The sequence below is a fragment of the Trachinotus anak genome, unplaced genomic scaffold, assembly GCF_046630095.1.
Source record: "Trachinotus anak isolate AG129_WGS33_773 ecotype Australia unplaced genomic scaffold, CSIRO_AGI_Tana_v1 ptg000004l, whole genome shotgun sequence".
NCBI lineage: Eukaryota > Metazoa > Chordata > Actinopteri > Carangiformes > Carangidae > Trachinotus > Trachinotus anak.
Window position 1 is genome coordinate 17903409 of NW_027273855.1, and position 17341 is coordinate 17920749.

The 17341-nt window shown below is 39.8% G+C and overlaps 1 protein-coding gene across 1 annotated transcript in view; it reads left to right on the forward strand.

Moving 5' to 3' along the window:
• Window positions 1-17341, forward strand: part of LOC139620718 (glutamate receptor-interacting protein 2-like) — a 34157-nt gene that overhangs the window by 8887 nt on the left and 7929 nt on the right. The window contains exons 4-18 of the mRNA XM_071476524.1: window positions 287-432; window positions 1942-2025; window positions 2116-2191; window positions 2871-3016; window positions 5476-5623; window positions 5715-5884; window positions 9187-9315; window positions 9584-9745; window positions 11394-11580; window positions 13402-13547; window positions 13650-13730; window positions 14096-14159; window positions 14602-14747; window positions 15708-15852; window positions 16163-16302. Of these exons, the coding sequence (XP_071332625.1) occupies window positions 287-432; window positions 1942-2025; window positions 2116-2191; window positions 2871-3016; window positions 5476-5623; window positions 5715-5884; window positions 9187-9315; window positions 9584-9745; window positions 11394-11580; window positions 13402-13547; window positions 13650-13730; window positions 14096-14159; window positions 14602-14747; window positions 15708-15852; window positions 16163-16302 (1970 nt within the window). The remainder of the gene's footprint in view (window positions 1-286; window positions 433-1941; window positions 2026-2115; window positions 2192-2870; window positions 3017-5475; window positions 5624-5714; window positions 5885-9186; window positions 9316-9583; window positions 9746-11393; window positions 11581-13401; window positions 13548-13649; window positions 13731-14095; window positions 14160-14601; window positions 14748-15707; window positions 15853-16162; window positions 16303-17341) is intronic.

Below are 17341 nucleotides of genomic sequence, written 5' to 3' on the forward strand. Positions count from 1 at the left end.
TTCCTTCACATATGTGACTGAACAGCTAAAAGCTGTTAATGACTATCAGTGGGTTCATCATTATTGAGCTTCTTCTGCCAGATTATAGATTTTTGCAGTTTTAAGGTCTTGAAACCTGCCCCCACGGTAAGAAATTACCACCAGCTCTAGTAGTGACGCAGAATTGAGCTGATTTGATATTGCACTTCAGTACTGCAAATTTGTAACATTACTAACAAAACTGCAGTAATTCTAAAAGCCAGTTGACACACAGTGAATCTGTGAGCCTGTTCGTCACTTTCCACAGGAGCGACCAGCTGAATGTAGGAGACTACATCAAGTCAGTGAATGGCATCAACCTGTCAAAGCTTCGCCATGACGAGATTATCAGCCTGCTGAAGAACATCGGGGAGCGAGTTGTGCTGGAGGTGGAGTACGAGCTGCCTCCATTTGGTAGGTGAAGTGTGCAAGATGAATACTCTGCCTTAAAGTCTCTGCGGATAGAGAAAGCCACGTGAAGAAAAATGTAAGACATGTCGACAAATTCTGCTGCTACTGAAACAAATGCTTTGTATTTCCAAATGAACGAAGACAAGAAGACAAGAAATGGGTCAGTAATCAACAAGATTATTAGTTGAGGCTTCAGACCATAAGGAGCACAAATAAATTATTTGAAAGACATAGTTCAATAAGTAGTTATGGTGTAATCTAAACATCTGACTTGTTCCTATAATAATTGTTCATGTATAGAGCTTGTCCCATGTATATTTGTGTGCACTGATGAACCACAGGAAGTCTGGGTCAGTGCATCAGTGCATGGAAGCTCATCTTCTTAACAATAAACAATAAACATGCTGTGTATTTTCCAATTCCGCAAAAGTATAGGAAATAAGAGAATCAGTTAGGCTGTGAAAACCCCCCCCCCACTGTGGCTTCAGACGTGAACATCCAAATGATGCAAGTCGTGTTGAAGTCACTGCACCACAGAAAGACACAGCATTCATGTTTGACATCTCCTCTCATCTCACTTCTACACTCATCTACACTGTGGCTTCTCTACATGTTCCCATTTTTTCTGTGTTTTAATATGTGATCTTCAGCTGCTTTAATATCCTCCCACACCAAAAAGTTTAAAAAGTCAATTTATTCATGGAGCACATGTATCAACAACAGATGTTGGCCAAAGTGCTTCACAGAGAGACGAGAATTAGTTTATGAGAAATACGGACATGCTTTTAAAGATCAATGACATATTTAATTAAAGTAAGTTAGAATCAATGATTTTTAAAAAACATGTTCTTCGCACATAGAAGAAAAAAAATATTGAAAACAAGATGTGAGCAGTAATGGCTTTATGGGTACTATTGTATTAAGGTACAAGAATTGATCCTGTCATTTGTAATAGTAATAATAGTTTAGCTTCTTTATATTGCACTTATTAAAATCAGAGATTACAAAATGCTTCACAAGGATAAGATAACAAAACAAGCAACAAACGCATGCAGACAAATGACTAAAAACTAAAATAAAACACCAGAAAAACACCATCAACATAAAAACACAAGAAATGTAAAAGCACTGATCTTATAAATTTTAGACACTTACATAAAACAGTGATTTCATTTTCATGTACACATTTGGGAGCTGCTTCACATCGAAAAATAGTCATATCAGTTGTGTTAAAATCACAGTCAAAGCTAGACCTCTTCAAAATTGTAAACTATATTTAGCCCAGTTTTAATCACCAAACCAATACTTATCGGATTTCCTTCAATCTCAAATTAAATACTTAAATACAGAGAATTCATTTCTCCACTGAGATTAATTAAGCATATTTTCATTTCATTCTTATGAGTCACCACTTACAAGACACAGATAACTTTTTAGATTTGTGTAATGCTTATTTTATGTGTGGCTTTATACGAGTATAACAGAAATTTGCCATTTTCTCTTTTTCTTTAGTCCAGACCCCCTCAGGAGTCATAACCAAAACCATAGAAGTGTGTTTACACAAGGAGGGAAACAGCTTTGGGTTTGTCATGAGAGGTAGGTGGATGGGGATGTTTATTTATTTTTTAATAAAAAATATTAGCTCTAGCCTTTTGCACTGATTCATCTCTGTGGTTTGGTTTTTAGGCGGCTTCCATGAAGACTGGCGCAGGTCTCGTCCTCTGGTGGTTACCTACGTCCGACCCGGGGGTCCTGCTGACAGGTGAGGACATGGAAAGATGAGTTAGTGTTTGCATATATACAGTAAGGTCAAAAAGTGTGAGACCACTTTCCCTTTTAAGTAAATGGCTTGTATACATTTTATGATATGACCATGCATGAATGAGCCTATTCAGATTATTGTATGTGTGCATGCATGCGTGTGTATGTGGACGGATAGACTAATGGGTATGTGTTTTACTAATTGCCTCACCTTAGTCTGCAATGAAAATATTTGTCTGCATTTGAAATTTGATTTTAAGGAATAATAATGTATCCAAGGGATTAAAAATAAAGAATATTTTTATGTGCACATTATCATGTCTCTTGTATTAGTGTATGTTCAGGCGCCTGCATGAAACTGTGACTGCGACACATATGGAGTATGTTATCTTAAAAGCAGAAAGGGCACTGCTCATCCTGAGGCTAATGCAGCACTGCACTTTTCCCCACGAAAACTGCGAGTAGCAAAACACTGGAGCAAACATAATTCACCATCAAAGACTTTTACGGCCGTTTATCTCATTTATCCTTCATCTCACCTGGGAGGGAACAGTCATGTGGAACTGTTTAATGATTTACTGTGACTTGTGCTTAAACGCTTGTATGAGCATCTTGTGCCGGTCGCCCATGTTTTTCTTTTTCTTTTTTCCCCCTCTCTTCCTCCTTCTTTGTGTCTCCAGAGAGGGCACTTTGAAGGCCGGAGACCGAGTATTGAGCATAGACGGGATGCCTTTAAACAGAGAGAAGCACGCTGACGCTTTGACCATGCTGATGCAGAGCGGCCAGGAAGCTCTGTTCCTGATTGAGTATGACGTCTCTGTCATGGGTGAGCACACACACACAGGGAATATGTGGAGGCATGGTAGGGCAGCATTGCTCTGAGGGTAAATAATGTGGCCGTTTGGCTGGATGTGAGTGAGTGTTGGTGCTAGGGATGCCACCAGGGGAGTCACTCGGGCCCAAGAGCACATACACTGATATTCAGTGTTTTATCATGTGGGTCTCTCTCCTCTCCTGAAAAGTAAATTATTTTTCTATACAGTCATTGTAGTACTCGACTTTATTTTCATGCAGTGTATGTCCCTCAGGACAACTTTAAGGAACAGTTGTTGCTTTCAACGTTTTTTTTAACATGACCTCAGTAAAACAAGGTTGGACACGAGCAAAAGACATTTTATATTTTGTGTATTGCACGTCAGTAAAGTTGGGGGTTTTATCAAGAGACACATTTATAAAACAATGATCTAAGTAATCTAAGCAGCAGAGGCTGAAATATCCTGATTTTTAGTTCTTATGTTGAGTCAAGCTACAAGAATGCTGGATTCCTACAGTTCCCATAATGCAGCTTGTTAGCATATTTTTTTTCTTTTATAAATGGGTGGTCCCCATGCCCAGGCCTGTATGACCCTGATGACATCACTATGATATCATCAGTGTAACTTCCTCAGACTTGAAAACAATTTTTTTGAAAAAACAAAAGACATTATACATCTATTTTCACAACCTGGAGTAGGGACCAGAGGTCTTCACTCAATACAAAACAGATCTGTGGAAAACCTCCCCAAACCCTTTCTTTACGTAAATAAATTTTCAAAAAAGAAAGACCTGATACACAACAGACCCAGTCACAGCCAGACCTCACCCGAATAGACCCGAGGATAATTAGATCCTGTCCAAAATACAGTCACCCCGAACAGATCTAACAGAGAGGGAACAACGACACTGGCAATCAGTTAATTCGATCAATTAACAAGCAGCTGCAGTGGAAAGGAGAAGCTATTCTAATAACAATAATTTCCCAAAAATGAATGTGAAGTCATAGAAATCAAAATAATTTGTTGTATGCTTCAAAGACAAATTCACATAAATAACTGAAAGTCCTATCTCCAAACCCTGCACCAACAATAAAGCATTCTGTCGCCAACTGGGTGACAGACGAAAGACAATGATCTGAACTTTTTAATATCTGTGATCAAATTTAAGAGAACAACACAGAGCCAGTCTGACTGTGGTAGTACAGAGTGAACAAAATCACAATATCCCCAACCTTTGGTCAAAAAGTAGTAAAATATGGAGTTCACTACATGACTAAAAGCCTGATTATTACCTCCATTTGGTCACAGTGACTAATTCTAAGGATTGCACACTTTCCAGTGCTCTGTGCAAAGTAGGGCAGGTCACCAAGGACAGTTGACACACATTATCTCTCAGTATGTGGGAATTTAGGATTCAGACCTCCTGCCTTCAGCCTGAACCAGTCAGAGGGTTCACAATTAGAAGAACAATGCATTTTGGAACTGAAATCTGGAAAAATAGTAACAACAATGAAATATTTAAGCATGGTGCAAGTTTCCCCTACATGCCTTCTACTGTGCCGTCCTCACTGGCAGCAGGCGGGCTCTGTCCTCCCTCTGTCTCATCCTCTGTGTCCACCTCCTCCTCTGACCAAACCAACACATTTTGCAACTTCTCTTCTGTATGAGCATCCTCTTGTCCCTCTCTGACGTCTGTCTGGTCCGTACCGAGTAACCGTCACACCTACGGTACGTGAAAACAATTTTGCCACCTGTGCTGTAAATGTCTGTGAGACATGACAGTGCAGAAGTTGCACCTGTGAACTACATTTAACAACATGTGATAAATTACTCCAAGTCTGGATGAACATGTCACTAACTGAATCTGAAGACTCACCTCTTCTCACTTCTTGTGGCACAGATATAAATGGTCCCCCACCCCTCCTACATAGGAGTAAGACACCCAGATTGTAAGAGACACAGTTTCTGTCTGTTTTTTTATTCATATGTAATAGCTTTGCGTTCATTTTTTTTTTTTTTTTTTTTTTTTTTGCTGCTTTGCATCTTATTCTGGTTGTCTTGCAGTTCTTTGTAGTTGATTAACACCTCTATGAATGTGAGAATTTACACAATGAGCATGTTGAAAACTGTACTTGAGTGATACAAACCGTTAGAAAAGCAGTGTAATCCACATTGGTCACCAAGACAAAGTCAACACATCACTCGGTCAAGCAACAAGCAATACATATAATCTTCTAAGAAAATAAACAGTGGATTTGAGAACTGTATTGTTTTGCTTTCATTTGAAAAGCAACAGAGAATAACTGTAAGAATGTAAATCTGATCACAGTGTGATCTGCAACCGTTTTTGGGCTTTTTCATTGTTGGTTTGGAGTGTGACAGTTGTAAAGTCTGTATTATGTTCATGGCTATAGATGCATCCAGTTATCTTGTTGGCCTCTATGATCTCTGTGTGTATTATCTGTTTCAGAGGCAGTGCAGCAAGCCTCGGGCCCTCTGCTGGTGGAGATAGTGAAGGGTCCCTCTGCCAGCCTGGGGATCAGCCTCACCACAACAATATACAGAAGCAAACAAGTCATTATCATTGACAAGATAAAGGCCGCTAGCGTGGTGGAAAGGTGGAACCACCCTCTTATATTTTACTGCTCCTCAGACAGTTTGCTAACAGAAACTTTCCTGACACAGTCTGACTACGTCTCACTCTCTCAGGTGTGGAGCGCTGCACGCAGGTGACATCCTTCTGTCCATAGACGGCACCAGCACAGAGCACTGCTCCCTGATGGAGGCCACGCAGCTACTAGCCAGCACCTCAGATGTTGTCAAACTAGAGATTCTTCCAGCCAGTCAGAGCAGACTTCCTGTCAGGCCACAGGACACAGGTATGTCCTGCGGGTGACACAAAAGACAACAGCAAGTTGTATATGTTTTAAAAACTGTTTTATTTGTGTCTGAGCACACTACATTTAAAGTTACTACTTATTTACTGAAGATTTTTTAAACATTTAGCTTATAAGATATAATACATTGTTAAAGATTAAACTGATGGCAGGTGACCCCTTGTCACATTTCACATGTGTATGGGTTGTGGGCATCTCCATCAAAGAGACTTTTCCCTGCAAATTTATCAGTTAGTTTCATTTAGGTAACAGTTTAAGGCCAAAACAGGCTAAATATACATATACATATACATTTATAATCATATATCAGTCACAGGGAATATTTTACTGCCGAATCAGCATTTTACAATGACATTTTGTACACACTCACGTGCAAATATGCAAATGTGCAGGACAATGCAAAGAATTTACAGGGGAGAATGTTGACTAAGTGACTAATTGTTTTCACACTACACCATTAAAATTTTTCGAAGCGGCTCTGTGTGTAGAGAATATACAGAAGACAGACTGTGGCTCCAGCATGTTGTCCTCACCGTATGTATTGTGACTGTTCTGCTCTTAGCTATTTTATCTACAGCTGTAAAGAGCCTGGCTGCCTCCCAGCTACCCTGTTCCATGTGCTGCGAATCAGCCTCTCTGTGTGTTTGTGTGCATACATGTTTGTGTGTGTGTGTGTGTGTGTGTGTGTGTGTATGTGTGTGCACGCTGCCGGCCAAAATCCCTCTGCCTTTGCACTTGGCCTCTTATACATACCAACAAGCTACACACAAATAGATACAGATAGACACACACACACTTTCTCTGTCAGAGATCATGTTCGTGCCATATTCTGCAGACTTATTTCTGGGTCAGCAGCTGCAGGGAGTAGTTAACATGTGAGCATAGGAAGAATCATACAACCTGACAAAGCTGGAGTTCAGTGTTTTCTGGGATCACTGAATCCTTTCTTCTACAAATTTTTTTTTTTTTAATCCATTGTTCACTTATTTGCCAGGTCCAGTCTGCAAACTACACTTTTATTTGCCAAACTTCCATCTGTCTTTTACCCCTATTCACTAAAGTGTCTTTGATCAGTTTCTTACATTTATACAAAGTTAGATCCTCTCTGTACTCTGGCCCTTGTGAGTGTTATACCATCAGATTATCATTACTCCTGCATTAATGTAAAAGCAGGGTTTTACTGTTGTTGTTGGTTGGTTGTAGGTGGCGCCAATTTACAATTTTTTTATATAGACCTGAAACTAATCTTTATGTTCATAATGCATTACTTTGCTGATTATGTTCTTAATTAATCAGTTGATTATATAAATTCTGTATAAATTCTGACAATAGTAGCCTGATAAATGTTGGTAACATCCCAGAGCTCAAAGTAACATCTCAACAATGCTTGTTTTTTCCAACCAATAAAGTCAAAAGCTCAAAATTCAAAAATAAATAAATAAATAAATATTTTATTTATAATTTCCAATAAAGCTCATTTACATGTTTTTCCAAGTTCCTAAGTTAAAACACATAAGTTAAAGGCCAAGACTGTGCTGTGATGTCACGTGTATTTCCTTGTAAAATGATCACTCAGAGAGAACGTTGGAATATCATTCTTATGTTTCATGTTTATAACAAAGCATAATCTTTTATAGGTTTTTCATATGTTTTTTATATTTATTCAGTAACTAATAGATGTAGAGCAGAAAAAGAGTACAGTATTTCCCTCTGAACTGAAGTGGAGTAGACGTATAAAGTATCATGAAAAGAAAAGTCCAAGTATCTCAAATTTGTAATTGAAGTACAGTACTGCAGTAGTTACATGCCACCACTACTGAAGACATATGAATGAATACTCTCCAAACCTGCTCAGCAAAATATCTGAACTGCTATGGCTCATTTTGACTATCGAACTGCCCCAATTCAAAGTGCGGCACAGGCATCTCTTCTCTATGAACTTACAGGCATGTATCTTTTAAAACCTCAATTCAATAATGATTCAGTTCTTGAATAAGGCGTTGTGACGTTATGATAAGACGATATTTTCACGGCTTCTTTTCCCCCCCAGGATAAGGCACAATTATAAGATGCAATTTGTCTAATCTCCTCTGGGGATTTAATAAGACTGATATGGCCACTAAGAGATTAGGAGTTAATGTTTCCTTCCACCGGCATAGATTGAAAACACCATTTCTTGGAGAGCTTCCCCTAGGTGGGCTTAACGTAAGCCGGCAGAGAGCTTTACAGGTTTGATTGAGTCCAAAAGAAACTGGTTCTCTGAGAAGGGCCGGAGGTTCTCCTGCATGTATTCTGATCGTATACAGTTGGATTTAACCGGGTCCCCCTGAATGTGCAGCAAACGCCTCATGCACAACTGTAGTCATCCATGTTTCCAGCAAATCCTCCATCCATGTGAGCAAGCTGTCAAAGATTAGACCCCTGCAAATGAAGCAGCAAGGATTACTGTCACATGTAACACTCAGTGACACATTTAGCTGCATGGCTCTGTAAAGGGAAGTTAATTATTGAGGTGTGTGTCATACAGTAGGTCAGCTGTTTCCTTTTGCATGCTTCATAAATATTGTTTTACTGAATGTACTTTGTTGCAGAGGCTGTGACAAGAGGGATAAAATGCCTTTCAGAACAACAATCGCTGCTCTCGTTTTGGTTCAAAGCAGGAAAAGTCAACAGAATTGCTATGGAAAAAAAAAAAGCACAAGAATATGAAACAAGCAGAAGATTAAATTAAAGCACATTTAGACCAAACTGTCTTCCAATCAGATGCCAGAGACAGACATCCTGCATCATCAGCAATCAAGCTTTCAGCTGTACCCAATCAGGGTTAAGCCACATGCCTCTGAACAGCCAGTATCTTTCTTCATCATGCCCAGTGGCCAACTTACTCAGACTGTTTTTGCACCTTTGGGCTCTTTTGAAAATGAAATTATAAAAATGATCTCTAATTTGCACTCAGCTTTCTGGAAGCTTGCTAGTAAAAGTAAGATTTTTTTTTTAATGTTTTTTGGACCCTGCACAAACTTCCCATTCAGCTCCAAGTGTCTAACAGAGTTTCAGATGCTGATCAAAATACATTAAACCACAGGATTTAATCTAGCGTGCCATGACGAAAACATTAAATATCAATTACTATGCTCTAAATTCTCCTCCAGGCACTGTGTGGTGTGGTACAAATTTAGATCTGGGAGTGAAAGCGTGATTTCATGGGTAGAATTTAGAAAAGTGCACAACAGATCTCGAGGAGGAGTTACTTAATGGACATGTTTGCCTCCTTGCTGATGCAGTAAAAGTGCAGAAGAGCAACCATCATCACTGGGACCAAAGCAGCAACTACTGCCATCCCCCACATGCCAGCCACAGCAAGACATGGAGCAGCCCAAGCCACCCACACAACCAGCAGGACCACTGCAAATGTAAGTTATCACTAGTGACAGCACTGCTGCTGGCAAGACACCATGGCAGGAGCCTTTTCTTCTGCACAATTGTTAAATCTTTTTCCAAGAGGTTTACTGTTCCCACATTTCTTTCTTTTGTTGCATGTTCCCATGAGTGTATGCTGCTGCTGTTGCTGCTGCTGCTGCTGCTGCTGCTGGTGTGGATGGATGTGAATAAACAGTCATGGTGATGTTACTCTTACTGTACCAGTCTTTTTAAAACGTGTAGTGCTATTTCTCCTTTCAGCTCTGGTGAGTGGTGGCTTCTCCCCTTCCTCCACAGCCACCTCAGGCTTCAGCAGCCAGGGCAGCAACACACTGCCTTGCCCCATCCCACCGATCGCTCCCACCAGCCCCCGCAGCTCAACTGGCAAGAGGAGGAACAGGAAGAAGGACCACAAGAGCTCACGTATGACAAACTGCCTGCCTTTATTTTCCCCCCATATTAAAAGGTCAGATCAAGTGTTTTCCTCATTAGTAGGATGTGGGATATGTGGTAATGTAGCGCACATAGTTTTGGTGTTTATTTCCTGAGGTTTGATGGATTTACTGAGTTGCCAGTTTATTAGGTGGACCTTACCAAAAACTAGTGTTTTTGGTGACATTGGAAGGTGTTTCTGTTATTTTGCCCACCTGTTTTATATCATTGGGGTAGGCTGAAAAACAGAAATACATCTCTGTATAACACAATACTGTTTACACCACAAACCAAGTCCTCTAAAATGATTATAAAGTTGAATCAACTCCCCTTTTTCAACAGAAACTGAACATTATAATCCTCATGAAGGGAGGATTTATTGCAGGACTGTTAAATTAGACTGAATTAGTTTCGGAAACCAGCTAAACACCCTTTTAATACATTTTTGTCAGCTTGATAGAGTACATTTATGCAAACATACAGACTTGCATATCATTGGAAAAAATTACAAAAAATAAGAGGGATAAATGTAGTAATTTTAAAACAAGATAATGCACAGATCTCACCTTCACAGCCAGACTCAACAGAGACTGTTCAGTAGATAGGAGGTTAATTGAAAACACAAAGTTTGGTGTTTTTGTTTCTTTTTTTCATGTCACCCTCATGATAACCCAGACGCACTTTGGTGATCCCTTAACTTTTCATCTAGTGTCATAACTGGGCTTACATTTTCATTTGTTCAGTTCAAACTTTCAGTTTTAACCAAATAACAGCAAAACTAATCACTCATTAAAACTAAAACTAATAACTACTTTGTGTTTAGTGCTAATTAGCAAATGTTAGCACACTAATATGCTAAACAAAGATGGTGAACATGGTAAATCTGCTTAACATCAGCGTGTTAGCATACTGGTGTTAGCATCTAGTTCAAAGCACCATTGTAAAGCCTCATAGAGCTGCTAGCATGGCTGTTGACTCATTAGATGCTTACTGTTTTTTGAGCCTTTATTTTTAGGTCTAGATTTGATGACGTCGGTTAACGGAGATATAGGTTGCTATTATTCGTTGCAATTAAAGAGGGCATAACAGTGGTATTTTAGCTGAAAATAGCATGGACTTTACTTCACAGCTAACCACCTTGCAAACCATCCTGCTGTGTTTTAGAGTTTTTAAAGCTTTTTTTTTTTTTCCTGTGGGGGTTTTTGTAAGGCGTTACATGTAATTTTGAAGTGCTGTTAACATCACAAATGAATTTCTATCCTTAGGAAGCAAAACTCTCAAAAGCCAGACATATAAAACCAAAGCAGGTTAGACATTTAACAGAGGTTAAGGGTCTTGGAATTTGAGTGAGCTGACCCTTTAAAATGTTGCTGCTGTGCTGTTTGAACACCTTTCCCTCCTGTTTCGCCCCCTCACTGTGTGAACAGATTTGACTGATCACTGACGTAAACATGACTGACGTAAACCTTGATAAGTGACTCATTCCCTTTCCATTCCCATGTTGTCTCTGTGGGTGCATGTCTCTTCCCCTTACCCTCCTGCATTTTTTGTCCCCCATAATCCCTCTCTTGCTCCATTTATCTGCCACTTCTCCACTAATATCTCTCTTTGATGTGTCCCCCTCCCCTCTCTCCCACAGTATCTCTGGCGTCCAGTTCTGTCGGCCCAGGGGGGCAGATTTTTCATGTGGAAACAAGCGAGGTCGTCCTGAGGGGGGATCCGCTCACAGGTTTTGGGATCCAGCTGCAGGGGGGTGTCTTTGCCACAGAAACCCTGTCCGCTCCCCCAGTCATCCGCTTTATCGAGCCCGACAGCCCAGCTGAGAGGTAACGGGCTGAGACACCTAACGAGTAAACAAATGTCATATAGAGAGTCACCTTGAACTAGAGGGCCTTAACGCTAATCATTCAGCCTGGCAATGAAACGCCACATGTGAAAAAATGCTAATTTTAGCCTGGAGGATTTCATCTGAGGGCAAGAGTTGCATTTGTCTAATGCAGCAGTGGTTCCTAAACAGGGGGTCTGGACCCACAGAATGGGTCCCAAATCAAAGTTGAGGGGTCACAAGATGATTAAAAGCTGAAAAAATGTCCTGTTACGCAAAGTTATTCTTATTTTATCATCTAAACTTTGCTTTACAGACAGGGTCTGTCAGTTAGTTGGTCAGTGGGTACACCACTTTGGTCCAGACTGAAATATCTCAAAAAACCTTGTATATATTGCCATGAAAGATGATACAAGACATTAATGATCCCCAGAGGATGAAGCCTATACTGACTTTGGTGACTTTTACTTTTATCACATATTATCCATGGTCCTTTAATGCAGCCAGTGTTTTTTTTAAAGGTTATCCCCCTTCCCCAATATCCATATGTATTGTATTGATTAAGACTACATGTTGCAGTCCAATTAACACACAGCTCTGATCAGGCCAGTGCGCAGTATCTGTCCTTGTCTCGCAAGATTAATGACGGTGTCTGTGCCGACAGCGCAGGGCCGTCTCCCCTGGGTCTTGTAACACGATTAGTCCAGGAGCAGTTGGACAGGAGTGACTCAAGTACAGCATCCAACTATGACGTTGGTGTCTCCACACAAGGTTAATGAGCAGCGGCCGTTATTGAATTAACATCAGCTGACAGTGCTTCAGTGTATGCCCTCGCTATTAGGCGTCTAAATAAATGTGTGATATGTTTTTTTTTTGTTTGTTTGTTTTTTTCTCTGTGTTTCCTTGCTGAAGTAGTCAAATAAGGTCAATTATAAATGTCTTTATGTAAAGCCCAGAGGCTATATATATATATATATATATATATATATATATGGCCTTTTTCACATTCAGCCTTCGTGACATGGTGTTAAAGTTAATGACACACGTCACAATTAGTCTATATTTAAAACCTTGCTCATGCTAGCACACTGAAACCTTTACTCCATCAATAAGTTAATTAACTGACATAAAATATATCTCCAGCTGTTTTGGTAGTCCTTTTATGAAAATAAAATTGCTCCCACCGTCTTAAGTATGGGTGGTTGATGCGTTGTGGTTTTATATCATTTTTAATTCACCGTCTTTGGGTTTTTGTAAGTCAACAAAACAGGTAAAAACAAGTTGCACTTTTTCTTGTGAGAGAATTTCAAGTTGCACTTGGTAATATTTGGAATCATATTTAACTGTTTTAATTGGTGCATGAGTGTGTGTGATCACTGCTTTGTGTGACTGAACTTTTTTTATACCAACATTTGTTTTATTTTATCCACCCCATTTATGTCCATGAGATAAGGCTAAATAAGAGAAATACCTCTCTGGTTAACACAATACAATTCAACAGTCCCATAAACTGCAGTCTCCAAAATTATAATAAAGTTGAACTCTAACACAGTTTAAATAAAAACTGAACCTTATATCCTTCATTATGGAGGATTTATTGCAGGATTTTGAATTAACCTGCATTAGTTTAAGCTAGATGTACCTAATAAACTGACAGCTGAGTGTATGTTTTCTCATGTCTCTTGATCTCCTGAATAAATAAATATAATGGATAAAGATAAAAAATAAATCTTAACTAACTAACTCATTTGGAAACATCACCTTGGACGCTTTTCTGACATTTCTCAGACTGGGCTGTTTTTCTGTATTTTTCCGTGTAAAGGTGTGGACTGCTGCAGGTTGGAGACAGACTGTTGTCCATTAATGGGATCCCGACTGAAGATGGCACTTTGGAGGAAGCCCATCAGCTGCTCAGAGACTCCGCTCTGTCCAATAAGGTCACAGTGGAGATTGAGTTTGATGTTGCAGGTACTATATAGCACATGTACTGTGCTTAAAACCATTTCTTGTTGTGAGATTGTGTTTTATTTGTGCCTTCCTGCTCACATCTTTCCTTTAAAACTCACATAGAGTCAGTGGTTCCCAGCAGTGGCACCTTCCATGTTAAACTGCCCAAGAGGAGAGGCATGGAGCTGGGCATCACCATCAGTGGTGAGTGTTTTGGCAACCAAACATACAGCAGGGGGCAGTGTTGCTCAATAATACCCCACAGACCTGGATACTGGTCATCTCCTTTGAATCAATGTTCTCTGATCCATAAAAACCCCAGCTTGCACAAGTATGAGGGCACATACCTCATTACCTCTGAATAATGCTGGACTGTGTTGGTATTCATCGTTACCCTTTCTGCTCTAACTAGCTGAGGAGAAAAATGCAAACGGGAAGCCAACTATGACCAGTGCAACAAAAAGAAAAGGAGGCTGACTAATTCAAAATACTTACAATTACGGTTAACATGATTTTATTATTTACATCCTGAAATACAAACAATAAAATTTTTCTTCTGTTTTTACCAGCAAGTAAAAAACCTGGCAAGCCCCTCATCATCTCTGACATCAGAAAAGGAAGCATAGCACACAGGTATGTCCTGTCATCACACACGGCTAATAATGTTACCACTCAATGTTTCATTGCTCCAGTTCTCACAGCACTAAGTCATATACATTTTCTTATAAATACAAAAACGACCTGTGGCAATGACACAATATTTCTGAACACTTTATCTTGCAGGGTGCACTCAGTTTTCTAGGCTTATGTGGGATTATTCATGAACAAAATAAAATTGTTTTGTGAATCCACTGTGTAATACAAGCCTAATTGGATTGAGCTATCAAAACTGGATCAGTAGGGCAGAGCAGCTGCATTTCAGGAGGGCTCAGTGTTGATTAGGTTGAGGGTGAGGTTACGGTCACCCCCAAGGATCCCACTGAGACACCAGGCTAATAGGATTCTTTAGTGAGTCAGGGGCAGCAGCTCTGGTCCCAGTTAATAGCTGTGATCCTCTTGCTCTTGTGTCCGGTAGAACAGGCACCCTGGAGCCTGGAGACAGGCTGCTGGCCATCGACAGTGTGCGTCTGGAGAACTGCACCATGGAGGACGCCATGCATGTCCTGCAGCAGGCCGAGGACATGGTCAAACTGCGAATCCAGAAGGATGAGGACAACATTGGTACATTCATCAGTTTAATACACAACATCAATCCAGTATATGAGCAGTGGTGGAAAGCGATCAAGTGCATTTATTCAAGTACTGTACTTGAGCATAATTTAATAATATATTTTATGTTAAGCATAAATTATGCTGCTTCTACTAAACTACATTCCAGCTGGAGATATTATATGTGTGATTTTACTGTAGTTACTAGATTTTACATAAAATATTATTTAATTTAAATAACTGTTCATGGCCAAAAGAGGTAAAATGATCCAATTTTTCACCAAAAAAGTTTCTCAAATAAAAATTGTTGTGTTGTTAGGTCCATTTAAATATGAGAAAATAGTGACAAATATCTATCACAAGTCCTCAGAGCCCAACATGAATATCATAGAAATTCTACAAATACTCACATATTAGAAGCTGGAGAAGGTGAAATTCATTCAAATCATTTCAACAATGAGTTGATTGTCAGTATAATTTAATCAGTTTTAGAAAATGGATCAATTGTCTCTTAATTCACTAATTGATTAATCAATTAATGGTTTCAGCTTTACACTGGACTAAATAACCTAAGTATACATACAGTAGTTAAAACTAGCTACACCTGACCAGCTAGAACAGTAAAATGCTCTTTGTATATTGATGCATCAGATTTAATAATCTGTACTTTTGATATTTTAATTGCGTTCTACTGATAATACGTCAAATTATATTTTGAACGCAGGAATGTTACCTGTAAATGTATTTTTGAATTGTTGCATTGGTGCTTTTACTTAAGTAAAGGACCTGAATATTTCCTCCACCATTTACAAAAACAAAAAAAAAACAAATCCCACAGTGGATTTTTTGCTTACCACGGGTTTTTCTCTTACGTAGGCCCTCAAATATTTAAAAGTAGTTGAGTGAGAATAAATGTTTTATGTAATCTTGAATCATATGAATGCCATGTACTGTTATTTCCATGTGCTGTAGATGAGTTGGAGATGTCAGGCTCCATAATCTACACAGTTGAGCTGAAGAGATACAACGGACCACTGGGCATCACGATTTCTGGCACAGAGGAGCCCTTTGACCCCATCGTCATTTCTGGCCTCACCAAGAAAGGTCTTGCGGAGAGGTGAGGGAAGGGTGGGGGGGGTGAGGAATGACGGGCTGGGGGTCAAGGGAGTTATTTAAGAAGACCGTGACACTTGACATGGTGACACTAGTGAGACTAGTCAAATCTGTAGTGGCCCCCTTTGGGAACTATATTTCTGAAATAAACAAAACAGTAAACAATGGCTGTCTCGTCCTTTCCTGTAACAAGGAGCCCCTTTGTCTCCGTCTCAGTCAGCACGCTGGCAGCCTGACAGGTTTCCTGGACCGCCTGTCGGTACTGTCTGGTATACTCTGGTATCTCTGTCTCCTCTGCTCTCCTCACCCTGCAGGACTGGGGCCATCCATATAGGGGATAGAGTCCTGGCAATCAATGGTGTCAGTTTAAAAGGAAAACCGCTGAGCGAGGCCATCCACCTCCTGCAGATGGCCGGGGAGTCCGTCACCCTTAAGATCAAGAAACAAGCTGACCGTATGGTTTTTGTGTTTTTCTTTTCTTTTTTTTTTTTTTTTTATATATTTTTAATTTCTGATAGCTGTTTACAAAAATGATCTTGCAAATGTAGTTTCAACAATAAGTTAAAGTAAAAACAAAAGTAGAAGAAAGGAGAAGAAAGCAAAAGAAGAATGTCTTTTCAATGGAGGATAATGAAGGATTCGTGTGAACTCATAAGTTACATCATGACACAACATTAACATTCATTTTCAGACATTTTTCTTTTCAAATGTTTTTGTCCATCGTCATAGGAAACGAGGAGGGAACATCCCTGCTGAGTCAGTGCATTCTTTGCTATTCATTTGTTCTCCTCTTGATCTCGTAGCTCAAAAATAATCTTAATTTACTTTACGGCACATTTACTTACAAAGGGGAAGGAAAAGAGAGAGAGGGAGGGAGAGGGAGGCCACTTTATTAGGTACACCTGTTCAACTGCTCGTTAACACAAATATCTAATCAGCCAATCAGATGGCAGAAACTCAATGCTTTTGACCATGTCTACATGCCTAAGACGACCTGCTGAAGTTCAAACTGAGCATCAGAACGGGGAAGAAAGGTGATTTAAGTGACTGGTGCCAGACGGGCCGGTCTGAGTATTTCAGAAACTGCTGATCTACTGGAATTTTCCCGCACAACCATCTCGAGGGTTTACAGAGAATGGTCTGAAAAAGAGAAAATATCCAGTGAGCGGCAATTCTCTGGGAGAAAATACCTTGTTGATGTCAGAGGAGAATGGTCAGACTGCGTCAAGCTGATAGGAAGGCAACAGTAACTCAAATAACCACTCCTTACAACCAAGGTCTGCAGAAGAGCATCTCTGAACGTGCAACATGTCAAACCTTGAAGTAGATGGGCTACAGCAGCAGAAGACCACACTGGGTGCCACTCCTGTCAGCTAGGAACAGGAAACTGTGGCTACAATTCACACGGGCTCAACAAAATTGGACAATAGAAGATTAGAAAAACATTGCCTGGTCTGATGAGTCTCGATTTCTGCTGTGACATTCGGATGGTA